This window comes from Eptatretus burgeri, chromosome 3, assembly GCF_056783735.1.
Source record: "Eptatretus burgeri isolate ZD-2024b chromosome 3, Ebu_testis_v1, whole genome shotgun sequence".
Taxonomy (NCBI): domain Eukaryota; kingdom Metazoa; phylum Chordata; class Myxini; order Myxiniformes; family Myxinidae; genus Eptatretus; species Eptatretus burgeri.
This window is the reverse complement of record NC_140963.1, coordinates 66,712,204-66,729,044: the sequence shown is the minus strand read 5'-3', so window position 1 is coordinate 66,729,044 and position 16,841 is coordinate 66,712,204. Positions and strand designations below refer to the sequence as shown.

Genomic DNA, 16,841 nt, shown 5'->3' with positions numbered 1-16,841 from the left:
GGACTCAAACCGGTCATTGTATTCCATGATGTTGTCTGGGCAACCCTCCACCAAAATACAGTATCAGCGCATCACATCCAGGGCGCTCAATGCCTCCCGAATAGTTGGAGGCGCGTTTGGAATGTATGTCTCCCCTGAGTCCTCGAGATGGAGAATGTCCACATCGTCCACGTCACCCGTATCGTCGGAGATGTTCTTCACAGAATCCACAATTTCTGCATCAGTCATTTGTTGGGTGCTGCGTAACTCAGCGTCCACGTTGATGTATTTTTCTAATGAGGGTATCGCGTCTGAACCAAAGATTTCAGCGAGTCTTTCCCAGACATTGCGGAACTGGTTTCCATGATCGTCATCGCTCTCCTCATCAACTTCATGGGCGCTGCGATCCACATTGACGAACCCGACCGAACGGAAGCAGTTCGCGATGGTAACATTGGAGACCTTTCCCCATGCGGTTTTGGCAGCTATCAGGGCATCCAGCAAATCCCATTTGAATGTGATTCCCTCATCTGCTGCATTCAGGCGACGCGTGGCGAGGATCTGGCGGTAGTGAAGTTTCAGGTTTCTGATGACGCCACCATCCATTGGTTGAGTGTGACTGGTAGTATAAGGTGGGAGGAATACAAGTTCTATGTTCTCCAGTTGACATGCAGGGTGAGCGGGGCAGTTGTCAACTACGAACGCAATTTTGCGTTTTTCAAGTGACATACGATGGTTCAGTTTCACCAACCATTGTTCGAACAGGGCAGAAGTCATCCACGCATTTTTATTCGCTGAGTAGGCCACAGGCAGGTGCTTCACACTTTTGAAGGCTCGGGGATTCTTACTTTCCCGATGGCGTACAGAGGCAGCTTGTCGGTGCCATCCATGTTCGCTCCAACCAGCAACGTCACATGGATCTTCGCCTGCTTATCACCATGATGGGATTGACCAACGAACCCCAGAGACTTTTCTGGCAGCATCTGCCAGAAAAGCCCAGTCTCATCGGCATGGTACACGTCCCGAGGCTGATACCTTTCCAAGATGTCTTTCAATTTGCCATCCTTCCAGTCGTGCACCACTGCCGAATCCACGCTGCCTGATTCGCCGCACTTCTTGACCTTGCCGATTCCCCACCTAACTTTGAATCTGTCTATCCAGTGCAACGGCAAGGTCTCGGCATCATCATGCCAGAGGTCCGCAGCGAATTTACGTGCCTTCAGCAGCAACATTTCACCGTCCAACCGAATATTTGGCTGAGCCGACATTTGCCGAAACCAGATGATGAGCGTGTCATTGACATCTTCAAAGGACACACATTTCACACGTTTCACACTTACCACCGGCCTCGCGATCTTCTCGACTTGTCCAAATATCTTGCCCTTATTCTTCAAGATATCGTCAATGTCTGCCATTTTATGTCCAACTTCTCAGCTATGGCTGTTTTCTTCATCAGTGGGTTTGCCTCGCAAAACTGGATAATGTCGTATTTTTCTTGGTAGGTTTTAGTTGTAAGCTTACGCTTTGTTGCCATTGTCCTGCCTGCAGTGCGATCAACGTGTGTACGCAGTTATAAATAGCCTATCACTGGCGGTGTAAACCAATGAGCGAGCATCACAATTCCATGAAATCGGGCTTCTCACGAGGCAGCAGTTCCGTGTGATGAGTTAGGAGTGGTAATTTACTTGAGTTTCCATTACGCGGGAACAGATAACATCTGACGACTTAGACGAAGTGACGACTTAGAGATGACGACTTACAGAGGGATGACCCTTTATTCAAAGGGATTTAACACGAGATAAATTTGGGACTTTTTGACGCTGCCGACTTCGGCGAAGTGACGAGTTACACGCTGCCGACTTATGCCTAGTCTACTATATATATATATATATATATATATATTTATATATATGTATATATATATATATATATATATATATATATATATATATATATATATATATATATATATATATATATATATATATATATATATATATATATATATATATATATATATATATAGCCTGGTGTGTTGGCGCAGTGGTTAGGGCAGTAGCTTGGGAACCAAAAGGTCCTGAGTTCAAGCCCTGTTGGGCCACTGAATTATTACATAAGGGGGTTGACTCAGCCTGTCATCCTTCCGAGGTCGGCGAAATGAGTACCAGTCTACTGGGCCGGTGTTTACCCCGGTTAAAATAGGTGTACCATATCCCTGTGTCGTAAGAGGCGACCAGGGTTGCATCAGGAAGGGCATCTGGCGTAAAACATGTGCCAAATCACTATGCAGATTATACGGATGATCCGCTGTGGCGACCCCGAAAGAAGAAGAAGAAGAAATATATATATATATATATATATATATATATATATATATATATATATATATATATATATATATATATATATATATATACACACTTACATATATATACACCAGCAAAAACAACCCGACACTTTGCTGACAGTAATAATAAATGGTGAAGGGAGTAAAAGAGGGTAGGTGAAGAAGGAGAGAGGGGTGGGGGAGAGTGAAGATGTGGATGGGAAAGGAGAGAGGAGGGAGGGGATTGAGGAGGTGTGCGGGAAGGGAAGACAGTGTGAGGTGAGAGGAAGGGAAGGCAGATAGATATGCGGTGGAGCATTAATTACGATTCATACTCTTTCATCGCAATGATTCTGCATAGAACAGTGAAGCTGGAAACAAAATAATGTCTGAAATCCACTTTCTACAAGTCATGCTATAAACACGGTCTGGAGACAAACTCACATCCAGAGATAAACTCTCGTCCAGACATAAACACCGCCCAGACATGTCCGGAGACAAACACCGTCCAAACATAACTACTGTCTAGATATGTCCAGAGACAGAGACAGAGACAGAGTATGGAAAGTGAGAGAAATGTGGGAGGAGGGTGCTGCACTGTATTGGGAAGGGGTAGAGCAAGGATGGGACAGAGAGAGAGAAAGACAGACAGACAGGCAGAGACAGGCACAGAGATAGATCGAGAATAAGAGGTGTGGGGGAAAGGTAGTTAGCAGGGAGAATGAATATGTTATGCTTTATGAATAACACACACACACACACACACACACACACACACACACACACACACACACACACACACACACACACACACACACACACACACACACACACACACACACACACACACACACACACGCTGAGCCAATATTGGCAATTTTTCAGGATTCGGCAGGTTGGAGTAAGTGTGATTAACAACTGTAGTACTTACTATATACAACCCAGAAACCTTGAGTAGCTTTCACCGAAAAACAACATTGCATTTGTAAAGATGTTTGAGGGATAAGTTCAAAAACATTATTCTTTACAAGTAGTTGCGTGTGACGGGTGGGAAAAAAAAATTGGCTCGGTAATTTAGAAAACAAATAAATACAGCAAAACAGCTCGGAAATCGGGTGTTATTTCAAAACCACTCGTTCAGGGTGACGGAGAAAGAACCACTCGATTGGGGTGACGGAGCACGAACCACTCGATCGGGGTGACAGAGCACGAACCGCTCGCTCAGGGTGATGGAGCACGAACCACTGAATCGGGCTGATTGAGCATGAACTACTCAATCGGGATGATGGAGCACGGACCACTCGATCGGGGTGAGGGAGCACGAACCACCCACTCAGTGTGACGGAGCACAAACTATTCGCAAAGTGTGACAGAGCAGGAACCACTTGCTCAGTGTTACAGAGCATGAACCCCTCCTTCAGGGTGAAGGAGCACGAACCACTCGATCAGGGTGACGGAGCACAAACTACTCGATCAGGGTGACGGAGCACAGATCACTCGATCAGGGTGACGGAGAACAAACCATTCGATCAGGGTGATGGAGCACGAACCACTCAATCAGGGTTATGGAGCACGAACCACTCGATCAGAGTGACAGAGCATGTACCACTCACTCAGTGTGATAGAGAACAAACTACTCACTCATTGTGACACAGCACGAACCACTCGCTCAGGGTGATGGAGCACAAACCACTCATTCAGTGTGACGGAGCAGGAACCACTCGCTCAAAGTGACAGAGCACAAAACACTCGTTCAGTGTGACGGAGCATGACCTACTCGCTCAGGGTGACAAAGCACGAACCACTCACTCAGGGTAATGGAGCAGGAACCACTCGCTCAGTGTGATGGAGTACGAACCACTCACGAGCAAGAACCACTCAATCAGGGTGATGGAGCACGAACCACTCGATCAGGGTTATGGAGCACAAACCACTCGATCAGCGTTATGGAGCACAAACCACTCGATCAGGGTTATGGAGCACAAACCACTCGATCAGAGTGACAGAGCATGTACCACTCACTCAGGGTGACGGAGAACAAACTACTCGCTCATTGTGATGCAGCACGAACCACTCGCTCAGGGTGATGGAGCACGAACCACTCGATCAGTGACGGAGCACAAAACACTCGTTCAGTGTGATGGAGTACGAACTACTCGCTCAGGGTGACAAAGCACGAACCACTCACTCAGGGTGATGGAGTACGAACCCCTCGCTCAGTGTGATGGAGCACAAACCACTCACGAGCACGAACCACTCGCTCAGGGTGACGGAGCACAAACCACTCGCTTTGAGTGACGAAGCCTGAACCACTCACTCAGGGTGACAGAGCCCAAACCACTCACTCAGGGTGACGGAGCACAAAACACTCGTTCAGTGTGACGGAGCACGAACCACTCACTCAGGATGATGGAGCAGGAACCACTCGCTCAGTGTGATGGAGCACGAACCACTCACTCATGGTGACCGAACCACTCGCTCAGGGTGACGGAATAAGAAACCACTCGTTTTGAATGACGTGGCATGGCAAAAGCATCCACATTGAGTGAACAATTCACTCATAATGATGTTGCGTTGTTCCACTATCGACAATGTGCGCTCAGCAAGTGGCTCAAGCACTCATGGAAGGACTCCAATTTATTGGTTGATGGGGAACAGTTGGCCAGGCTGTCGCTGTATACCATAAAGAATCCCTTCAACTTTATAGCCGGCCTTCACCGTGCACGCAGCAGTTAATGAAATAAAATGACTTCATCCACAAAGAGTTGCTGCTTAATGCAGAACGACCTTGGAGATATTGCAAACGTCAATAGCCTATGAAATAAACATTGCAGAAAATCCGCCATTTTTGCCCGCTCATCTGTGCACGTGTCACATGTAATGGGGCACATTGCTTTTTAATTTTGGCACGTCCCTAAATTTTTTCTTCACTCTATATAATTCTCGAAGCAGTAGTGAAATGAGAGCGAGAGATGAACCTTCAGAGTTTAGGCTTTATTCCATTTGATTGGAGCCGCTTCTGTGGGCACACCAGGAAATACAGGTTCAGCTAGGAGTACATAAGCAGAAACGTATACATGTGCAGTTAACCATTGCAGACTAAATCCGCGTAAGCACGGAGTTCGATATAATCTCCATTCTCACCAGTCAATGAGCACCTTCAGTTAACGAGCATCAAGTGGACAGCCGATGTCAATAGCAATGCCCCGGGGACAATCACTCGTGCCGCAGAGAGACCTCCCCTTATACGCGAGACGCACAACATGTGATCCCGCGTCATGTCCCTCGATTCACGTTAATTCACCACTGATCTGATCCCTCTTCACCCTCTGATCCCTACCGCACACTGTGACATTATCCACGTAAACAAAAGTGTCTTCGAGGTTTTCATCTGAGATGATGTCGTCCATAACCCGTTGGAAGCAAGCTACTCCATTCGTGACACCGAATGGTATCCTTCTGAACTGGTAGAGGCGCCGCCCTGCCTGGAATGCAGTGTACGGTTTGTCTTCCTCTCGGATGGGAATTTGATGATAGGCGCTTCGCAAGTCGATGGTACTGAATACCTTATAATTGGCCACGCGTTCGACCATCTCATCTATGCGCGGCAGGGGGTAGGCGTCGAGTTGGGTGAAGCGATTGACCGTTTGGGAATAATCGACAACCATCCGTCTCTTATGGTTCTGACTGCTGGTTACTAACACCTGTGCGCCCCATGGCGAATCGCTCGGTTCTATAATTCCCTCCTCCAGTAATCGCTTGGTTTCTGAAGTGATGAAATTCATGTCAGCAGTGGTATATCGCCGCGATTTGATCGCTATCGGTTTGCAGACCGGCGACAAGTTAGCGAACAGCTGGGGGACGTCACCTCCGCGGTGGTCAGCGCATTTAAAATTAGACGAGGCTTGCTTCCTCCAAAGGGTATTTCGACGCTCGTGTGCTGCTTGAGGACATTATGACCCAGAATTACGTCTGCGCACAAATCACGAAGCACCAGCACCTTTACATCCCGATGCGTGTACCCTTTTACGTCCAATTCAACATTGCAGTACCCTCGTACGCGGGATTGTAGTGAGGTGGCGGCCATGCATACCGTATTGTCAGTCGGGTGGATTACCCATTTCCTGCCCTTCACTAGCGAGCTGTTGACGAAACTTTCAGAGCTACCGGTATCAATCAGTGCCTCAGCCATATGCCCGTTAATTCGCACGTTGATGATAGCCTTGGATAGATTCCCCGGGAGGCTGCAGTCAATTTATTTTGCGAGTAGAGAGCCGCAGAAGTGGGTTTATTCCTCCTTAGAGTAGATTTACATACCCTGGCATAATGCCCTTTCTTGTCGCAATTCATGCATGTGGCATCTCTGGCGGGACATTTTTGACGAGGATGCCTTTTGTACCCACAAAAGAAGCATTTACCGACCGGAGCAGTTGCTGAGGAGTTTGACGAGGTCTGGGTATCCGGCTCCTCGGGTGTTTCTCCATCCCTCATGTCTGGCTGTGTCTGTGCCAGTGGGGTTCCTTGGGTTCCCATCGTAGCAGCGTTCATGAGCAGCATCGGTGTCCCAAATGACTCAGATTGCTGCTGAGCCGTATCCATCGCTCGAGCCTGATCGACTACCTTGTCAAGAGTGGGTTGCGCTTTCTCTAGTAAGCGTTGCCGTATGTGGGCTGATCTGAGTCCTTGGATGAATGCCTCCCGTGTGGCTTCCTTTCGGTGTTCCTCGGCACTTACCGCCCGGAAGCTGCAGTCTTTTCCCAGCTGATTCAGAGCTTGCAGGAACTGATCGATTGTCTCCCCGGCTGCTTGCTTGCGTGTGTTGAGAAGATGTCGTATGTATACCTCGTTCTTGGGCTTCACGTAGAGCGCCTGCAGCACGTCAATCGCTGCTTCGTAAGTGTCGCACCCCGAGAAGAGCCTGTACACGCCGGGCGAGACATGATTCACGAGAGCGGCAAATTTGTCAGCTCCCTCCGCGATGATGGTCAGATAGTGTGAGAAGGAGCAGAACCAATGTGACCATTTCATTTCTGCGTCAGTCGTGTTTGGGTCTGCGTCGAACCTCTCTGGTTTGTAGATCTTGTCCATCTTTGGTTGAGAGAGCCGAGAAAATTAAATGGAATAAATTGAAATGAGAGCGAGAGATGAACCTTCAGAGTTTAGGCTTTATTCCATTTGATTGGAGCCGCTTCTGTGGGCACACCAGGAAATACAGGTTCAGCTAGGAGTACATAAGCAGAAACGTATACATGTGCAGTTAACCATTGCAGACTAAATCCGCGTAAGCACGGAGTTCGATATAATCTCCATTCTCACCAGTCAATGAGCACCTTCAGTTAACGAGCATCAAGTGGACAGCCGATGTCAATAGCAATGCCCCGGGGACAATCACTCGTGCCGCAGAGAGACCTCCCCTTATACGCGAGACGCACAACATGTGATCCCGCGTCATGTCCCTCGATTCACGTTAATTCACCACAAGTAGAAAAAGTTGAGTTTAATCCTTTGGAAATATCACATCCTTTTGTTTCTGCATGGAGAAGTCGGGAACATATTATGTGCTTACATGCTTCAAGTAAATAGGTACGTATATATTGGCTTAGTTATAAAACTCGTTATTTTTATAAATTATCAAATTTCACGAAAGATTTCGACACTTATTTAGTCAGGAAGATATCCGATCGATCCTCAATGCTGAAATAACATTTCGATGACATACTTTAATTTGTCCATGAGAGCAGTTCGTGGAAAATTGCATCATATAATGTATGAAATCGCTCCAAGTTCCTATAATGAAAACTTTAATACTTACAAAAGCAATGTATACAGTGATCCATGGCCTTGAGGAGCAGGTATTCAATAATATGAGTGAGGAAAGTGAAAGAAAAAAATATCGTTAAGAAGTCGTTGCGGCTTGTTCCAAGTCAAGGCATGTTTGAGTCGGCCAACAAACATGGCAGCTTTAGACCCCAGTGAGGTTACCCAGGAAACCCCTAAAGACCCCAGAGAGCGAGGTGGCCGAGGATCGCCTGATGAAGGATATCATTAAATAAGGCCGTTAATTATCTTCAAAAGGGGTGTTTTAATTAAACCAAACAACCAATTTTCACTCTTGCACTTCCTTGAAGTTTTCTTAGTATGCATGCAAAGTTTCAGGATGCTAGGTTTTATGATTCTGGAGTTCTCGAAGAGACACACTGACCCTGCCCCACACACACACATTGACATTTATTCGTATGTATATGTATATGTATATGCATATGTACATATGTACATATATATATATATATATATATATATATATATATATATATATATATATATATATATATATATATATATATTTTGTCTTTTCCATGACACATTATGACGACCTTTATTTCTGAATCTTCATTTGCTAAGGAAAACAAATGTATTTAACATTCAAGAAAAGTGCATAAAAACAGGTAGTAAGTTTCCACCAATCCTAAACAAGTTCAACATGGGATAGACCTTCAATGAGTGCTTGAACAACATCCTTGTGGCCCATTTCACAGGCTCGTACTAGTGCTGTGTGATGCATTCCATCTACAGCATCAATGTGTGCACCGAGTTTTAGCAGTAGACTCACTGTACCCACATGGCCAGAGAAAGCAGCTGCATGCAGGGCTGGAGCAAGAGAGACAATAAAACACAAGGGGTTAGAAAATGTGTTTTATTAAAATGTTGAGATTCCTCATGTTGATAATACATGATCCTGAACAGTTCAATTTTTAGTTCAAACAAGGTGGTCTACAGTCATAGTCTTGTTACCCCTATGTATTATTAATTTTACCCTATTTGAAAGTTGATGCTGCAACACTTGTACACATGTCTTCTCATGTCACCTTTCAACCTCTCCTCAGTTTGTCCATCATACCTAAGATGAAAGTTATTTTCCCAATGCAATATGGTCATTTTAGGTGGTACAGGTATTCCAAATCTGTCCACAAAATCGTTCATGAATGCCATCATTGTTTTGTTTGGGTGTGGCTTGTCACCTGGTGTTAATTTTGTATGGTTGGGGCTTCAACTATGGACCTAAAGCCAAACACCTTCACTATTAAGCCAACCGGCGGGGTCACGAAGGGCTTCTTGGACCCACTTCCCAACGTTTGCCCATGAAGCCAATGAGCTGCAGATAACGCTGGGACACAAAGGGTTGCTAAGGCATAAGTCACATTTGCTTTACGGCTAGGATACGGCGGCCGTACCCCCCCCCCCCCCTGAATTGAAAGAAACATGCGGCGGCCACAGAGTTTCTGAGGTGGCTTCAGGGTGGCCCTACGCCGTATGGCTATCTTTTGCAGGCCGTAGGGGTCGCCGTGGAATTATAGCGCGGAGTTATAACTTCTTTCATTTCTACATTGGCCGTAGCAATTCAACAAGCCAAGCTGTGACGTAGATGTGTTCCACGTCGACCGTCCGTAGGGCGTACGGTGGGCTTGCGTTATTCGTGCGGCTGCCATAGGCTCTTATCAATGAAAAAGGAATTTTGCCAACCCCAAAAAAATTACGGCGGTCACACTATTTCCACAGTCACCGTAGAGTAGTCGTAAGGCGTCCCTGTGTTCAACGTACGGTGGCCTTGCGGTCTGTGTGACTACCTGCGGGCAACGCATGGTCGACACACGGTTCCCATACGCCCGCCGTGCGTCCTACGTACGGCCTCCGTGGCAGTCTGTGTCGACCATGCGACCACCGTGCGCTACCACTAGAGATCGGAGTATAGGTGTTTGCCGATACTATATATATATATATATATATATATATATATATATATATATATATATATATATATATATATATATATATATATATATATATATATATATATATATATATATATATATTATATTCAGTTATATATACTGGTATATTCCAAACTGTTATATTTTTATTTCAGTAAAAAAAGAACTGGTATATATACCCACTCGATACCGTCCGTCTGGCCACACCTTGCGGGCACCTTGAGGCTACCTTGCATCTGCCTTGAAAATTCTATGGCCGCCGCAGGGATGCCCTAAGGTCACCGTGCAACATCAAGTCAAAGACCGTACAGCACCCCCACGTTTTTGGTCTCCACAATTTCTAAATACGCCATGCGGCTCCCTGAAAAATAAAAATATTTGTGACTGCTACATTGTGTGACCGTGGAAATACTGCGGACGCCCTATAATTGCTAGTGGCCGTAGATTTTGTTGACCCTACGGCCACCGTGCCAAATGTGACATAGGCCTAAACAACCATGCACACCATCTAAGATGATTAATTTCAGCATGATCCTCACGTCCAATTCCCGCATTACCTTTCCAGTAAATTAATCCCTTCAGATAGGGAACTGTGCTCTCGACAGCCAATCAGTCGCTCGTGGTCGCTTGGCAACCCGCTATTGTGCGGAGTTATCTGTGCCCAGCGGCCTTAGGACCGGGCGTTTGGGAGGGACTCGTGCTTCCCCTCCTTGCGAGCTCGGAACCCCCAGATCCAGCACAATTTGGTGTTTTGGAGTGGGATATTTCGAACCCCCCGACTCCGTAACATCAGGAGTCAGGATTGTGCAAATTCGAAATTGTGATGGAGTGTGATTGGGGTGCAAATTTTAGTTAAAAAGTAATTGTGCAGCTATGTGCGAGCAGATCATCCAGGTGGGTTTTGATGAGGATTATGATATGGGGGAGGAACCCACAATCTGGGAGGGTGATATTGAGGGAAGTGATTCTTTGCGGGAAAATTTGGAAGGGTTTGTAGCAGAGACACTGGTAATGCTTGAGGACCACCCCCCCACCCTAAAATTTGTCCCTTGGAAAATATGGCATTCCCTCTGGATTCCACAAAACAGAGTAGCAGGTCAGCCTCACCAGCACCATTGGAAATTGACTGTATAGTTAGGATGTTTGATCAAATGATGAGCAGAATGGATGCTGGGCTGGCTGAGACAAAGAAGGAAGCTAAGTTTGATTTGAAGGCGATGTGCGATGGCTTAAGGTGTGACATAGAAGTGGACAGCAAAATGGATGCGGGATAGGCAGAATCCAAGGCAGACATTGAAATTCCAAGCTGAAATTCCAGAAACCAAGGCAGAGAATGATGTGGCATTGAAATTCCAAGTTGTATGGGATTAGTGGCTGAAGTAAGGGGATGTGTGGACAGTGTCCTGGAAGAGATGAAGGCGGGTCAGGTCAAAATGACAGAAAAAATAAAATAAAATTCAGATGGAGAAGGACTTAAGGAAGGGCAGGAACAACTAAAATCGAAATAGGAGGTAATACGCAGGTGATAAAACAATCAAAAAGGCCCAAAAATAAACCAAGGGGTAACTCATAGCAATCAAGAAGGAATGCAAGGTGAGACACAACAAGGTGACCCAGAAAATATAAGAGATGGGACAAACGAGAGAGACAAAAGATCGGGAGATGAACAAACAAATGAAAACTAAGGAATAACAGATAAAGAACATATAGTGACGAGGGAACGGAGAATGAATGAGTCGAGAAGACACAAAAGTAATTCTGGAAGAGGAACTTAAGGGAGCCAAGCAGATCATAAAGATAAGAGACAAGATAGATAAAGTGAAGGAAGAATTAGTAGAGGCAGTGGAGGGGTAAAGCAAATCCAAACAGAATTGATGGAATGGGTAGAAACAAGGCTTAAATATCTAGATAACATATTGATTGGTCCCTTCGCACCAATCACCACCCAGGTAACCACCGGCCACTGGGTTCACCTGTCTGTAGAAGCCCTGGGACCTGCAGGTGTATCTCGAACTTGTGCTGATCCTTGAGGTTCCTACAAATCCACCTTTTCTTCCTGAGGGATCTTTAGAGGATCAGAAGGATTTTATTCGAAATTTGGCACCAACTGAGGGGAATCCAAGAGACAGACATTCTAGTTAGGAGACATAGGGATAATTTAAAGAGGGAGGATAGGGGTAGAGCAGGCATGGATAGGGACTGGGGGGTGCGGACTGTGACAAGGATAGGCCATGAGATTAAAGGGGAGAGGCTGAGAGGCTGGCTAGTGATGTCTGCTGAGCCTGGTTTGCCTTTGCCTTGTTGCCTATGCCTTTGTCATGCCTGTGCCTGTTGCCTCACCCATGACCTGTCACCCTTGTCACGCTTCCCCTATGTTCATCGTCGAGGACGACTTTTGTTTGGCCTCATTGTTCTGCATTTATCTCCAAGGACCACTTTTATGTGACCCTATTCTTTGACATTGGCACCGAGGACTACTTTTGTGTGGCCCTATTCTTTGACATTGGGGCCAAGGACCACTTTTGTGTGGCCCCATTCTTCAACATTGGTGCCAAGGACCACTTATTGTTGTGGTCCAGTTCATCAGCATTGCGGAAAGTGGGGCAGAATAATCCCCATGGGTTGTAGGGTCGTCTACCCCAATGATGGACCTCGCAATGATGCCCTCCAGGCCAGAAAAGATATTGGTAGAATATGGGCCACGTGGGTCATGAAGACTGCCACCGACAAATGGCCACGTGGTCCCACCTGCTTCCCCCCCCCCCCCATAACTTCTGCCAAAGTACTGTTCTTCAACAGTGAAGAGCCAATTGATGGCCATATGTTGCCCAGAAGAGGGCTGAAGGGCATTTTTATTTTCATTTATGTACCAGGGACCAAACCAGTGTGAAGTATGTAAATAATTTTTGTAAAAATGTTTAAGCCCACCTGGAATGTGTTGAGTTATAAAATTGTATTTTGAACTGTCTTGTGTGAATGTGTCAGAGTAAAATAACCCAACACATTAGTTTTCAATATTTTCAAAGGCGGAACATGTGTGCATTGTCACACTCAGTGGATAGGTGAGGTAAATCGTATTAGAGGGAAGTACACCTCATATTTTCACAAGAGTTGGCAGACTCGGGATGAGTTGAGTAAGGAGAGGGGGTAATGTTACGTTTTTGAAAACATACCCCAGGGGTAGAGGTGACCTGAGGATTAGTTTTTTTCATTTGTCCTTGTATAGATAGTCCTTGGTCCCTTGTCAAAGGGTTGTTTGGTGGGCATGCGTTGGTTAGGTTGTATTTACCCAGTGTAATGTCTTCCCTGCCCAATCCACTGCTACTTTCAACCTTTCTTCTTATACATCATCGTTCCGTTCAATCCTACTGTTACTTTCAACAATTCCTCATTTTCCCCATTGGTCCAGACCCACTGTCACCCCCCCCCAACTTTTTTCAATCCACCAATAACCTCCCCTCACCAAACTTCCTTTTGACAATCCCTGCTTCACCTCATCGTTTTTACCATCAACCCCACAGGCATTCAGTCATCCCTCAGTCTGGCGAAATCCCTCTCCGTTATCACTCCATTCTTCAATGCATGTTCATGGCAGAACACATGACGCTTGGTGTTCGTGGCTTGCGAGGTGCAGTGCTTCTTACAGGCGTGGTATAGTGCAGACCTGTACGAGTGAATGCTTGCGCACGAGGGAGGGGGTGGGGGCTTCTGCCGTGACCTTGACATATGAAGGGAGGGGCAATGGCTGTACCAAGCGTTGCCTCTGAATGCAGTGGCATTTTCCACAAGTCACATCATGGAGTCATCCCCATTGGCTGTGGACCAATGTGGGACAGGCTCGCACAAGCTGGGACGAAAACAGCTCATGAGAGGAAGGAAAAGATAGACACAGAAGGTTGAGAGACAAGAAGGCGAGAAGGAGAAAATGAAAAGAGCTCATGAGAGAAAGGGAAAGGGAGAAGCAGAATGCTCAGAGATAGAGAAGGCTCGTAAGAGAAGATAAAAAAGCATTTGAGGGTGAATGAAGAAAGGTTTCATGAGCAGTTGGTGTCAAGCTTCTGTGGAAAAAGAACACTCCTTCCATGAGCGTCATCCTGCGGTCTTGATCCTGTCAGCCAGGAAGGACGAAGAGGGTGAATGGCAGAAAGTCATTGACGGGGGCCTGAGGAGGAAGAATCTGCGGAAGAGGAGGGCGAGTTGCATAACGAGCTGGAATCTCAGCGCGGGGGGAAACAGGAGGGGGTTGCTGATGCTCGGGGTATAGAGGATTCCTACTCTGCCTCGAGTCCCGCGACGAGCGTCTCCACCTCGGCCAGGTCGCGCTGTCGGCCTCCCTGGGGTGCAGCTCCCTGCACGACGCGAGCACCCCCTCGTCTGCCCTCGCCGCCTCTCCACAGCTCCATCCCCTCCGCTCCGACTCCAACGCACACGACGACGACCAGCTCCTTTTTGCTCCTTCTTCCCAACTCCACCGCCCGCGAAGTCTTAACTCTCTCTTTTTCGTTGACTGACGAACGCGGTCGCTTATATCAGCCCCGTGGCTTCGCTCTCTCATCTTTGACCCCCTCCCTTCGACCTTTCACCTCGCTCCCCATTGGCCCGAGAAAAAGTGGGCGTGAATGCTTTTTGATCCATAAATTTGCATATATCGATCGCCCTCCAACGCCCTGGGGCGGGGCCAAATCGCCCTCGCTCACCGATTGGACGGCACAAAAGTGGGCGTGTGTCGTTTTTGATCCGTTTTTGAAGCAGAAAATCCGTGGTTTTGTACACGCTGTTCGGCGCGCGCCCTGCACGAGTCCAACACCGGTACCCACAAGCGGCGCAAGAACGGTGGCGATGCGACGGTTGCGAGGTGTGACGTGAAGGTCGTGGCGGTTGTGGTGAAGCGGCGTTGTGGTTGGTGGTTGATGTTGTGACTGGTGGTGGTAACAATGGCGGTTGGTCCAAATTAAAGATAGTAAAAGAAAAACGGCTATCCTGAAGAGTCGCAGCACGCATAAATGACATGTATTCCCACTAGACAACGGGTTTGGGCCTAACTACACATGTACTTACCGAGATATCTCACCTAAGGGACCTGAATGGTGGCTTGCGAATCTGGTAACCACAACACTACCCCCTCCCCTTTTTACAGACTCGTCCCGAGTCGTCAAATTTTCGTGTGCCATCATGTGTAGTTTTCCCCGAGTACATTTTACCTACGGATCCCTGAGTGCGACATTCATGGTATTCGTGTCCCCAAAATAAATAACCTGAGGGCTGCGTAGCTACCTAAACAAACTCACTCACACGGACGACTTAAATAAAATTGCCGGCACTAAGACAAACATGCCGGGGGCGCACTCATATGTACAGTACATCTTAACCTTAACTTACAAATTTTACACTAAACCATGGCCCAGGATCACTGAACTCTGCAAAAGAAAAGCAGTTAGCAGGGAGCCAGGCTGCTCGCATGCAGTCTCTGGCTCAAAACAATGCAGGTGACAGGGAACGTGGCTGGCTGCTCACACGCAGTCCAAGGCCTTCCCTTTTGAACTGAACGCAGTGAACCACAACGGTGCATGGGCTGCACAACCGTTGTCTCCGTGCCAGCTCAAGTGGCACACGCAATGAGCACAACGAATGGATGGGTGAACACAAACACGGTGCACGGGCCGCCACTGCAGGCCCGTGTTGTAGCTGCCAACAGGGCAGTTCTTGCAGCTTGCAAACTGTTGCCTTGCGGATCCTGGCGCACATGGAAATGAACAGGGGGGGGGGGGCAAAGCAAAAATTGAACGGGGCTGGTGAACAGGGCAGTGGGCATGGCATGGCAAAGGCAGCAGGCAAACTCAGCCCGCAGAAGAACTGGCCGGCACAGGCCTTGAAGTACCACAGCTGCAGATGATCCGGCCGGCACAGGCCTTGCAGCACACAACAGCTGCCGATGAAGTGGGCCAGCACAGGCCTTGAAAAAAAAAAAACAGCCAGCCGGCAGATGAAGTGGGCCGGCACAGGCCTTGCAGCAACACAGCCAGCAGATGAAGCTGGCCAGCTTTTGCCGTTCAGTGGAGGTTGGTGGAGGGAGTGCGGTGGTGCTGGCCACTTGGAAGGTGGGCTCGGACCTACCTACCTGTCTCCCTCCCAACCTATCGCCTTTGCCTGTCACTGTCTATACCCACTCCCTTAATTTGTCAAACCCCAATTTAGCCCCAACTTAATTTTTTGTTGTTTTTATTTTTTTATTTTCCCACTATAAATCGTCCCCTAACCCCCTTTATCGTCCTTGTTCGGCTAACCTATTCTGTCACCTAGCCTACTCCCAACCCCTACGTTCCCTTCCCGGAGGGGAATAAGGGAGAGCTAACGTCCTGTGTCGAGGCCCAACGAAGCCTCAGAATGGCCTCCCCAGAGTTCGGCGATCTTAACACCAAGTGGGTCCAGCGGCCCACAACGACAGCGAGGGGATGGATGGTGCGGAGGGGTACACTTCCTAATCTACCCTATCCATTTAACTGTTAAACTACCCCGGGGCTTTCAACAAGCGCCTCTCGCTTAAACTATTGGTTCTAACAACCCAGATTCCCGTCGCCTGTGTTGGTGTCCTCACAATTTCGGGCCTCGCCCCCCAATTTTCTCTCCGTGCCCTCACACGGTCTCATGGCTGGGACACGTGGCTCCCTTTGGCAGGCACGACCCTCTGCCGAATCTCCCGCTATGGCACCCCGGGCACTACACTGCCTCCGAGCCTACCAGCTCCCTAACACCGGGGAGTGCCCCCC

The 16,841-nt window shown here is 47.5% G+C and overlaps 2 protein-coding genes across 2 annotated transcripts in view; both read right to left on the bottom strand.

Annotated features, from left to right (window-relative positions):
* Positions 1-16,841, bottom strand: part of INVS (inversin) — a 671,909-nt gene that overhangs the window by 212,777 nt on the left and 442,291 nt on the right. The window contains exon 10 of the mRNA XM_085873805.1: positions 8,798-8,953. Coding sequence (XP_085729931.1) covers positions 8,798-8,953 — 156 coding nt within the window. The remainder of the gene's footprint in view (positions 1-8,797; positions 8,954-16,841) is intronic.
* On the bottom strand, positions 5,287-7,828 carry LOC147030102 (uncharacterized). Its single transcript, XM_085873806.1, has 2 exons — positions 7,622-7,828; positions 5,287-7,496 (listed from the first exon to the last, which is right to left on the bottom strand). Exon 2 carries the CDS (start codon positions 7,391-7,393, stop codon positions 6,482-6,484), a length of 912 nt encoding a protein of 303 aa, XP_085729932.1. The 5' UTR covers positions 7,394-7,496; positions 7,622-7,828; the 3' UTR covers positions 5,287-6,481.

What these genes read in the sequence shown, in the direction of transcription:
- LOC147030102 (XM_085873806.1), bottom strand. Translation starts at nt 7,393, where the DNA reads ATGGACAAGATCTACAAACCAGAGAGGTTCGACGCAGACCCAAACACG.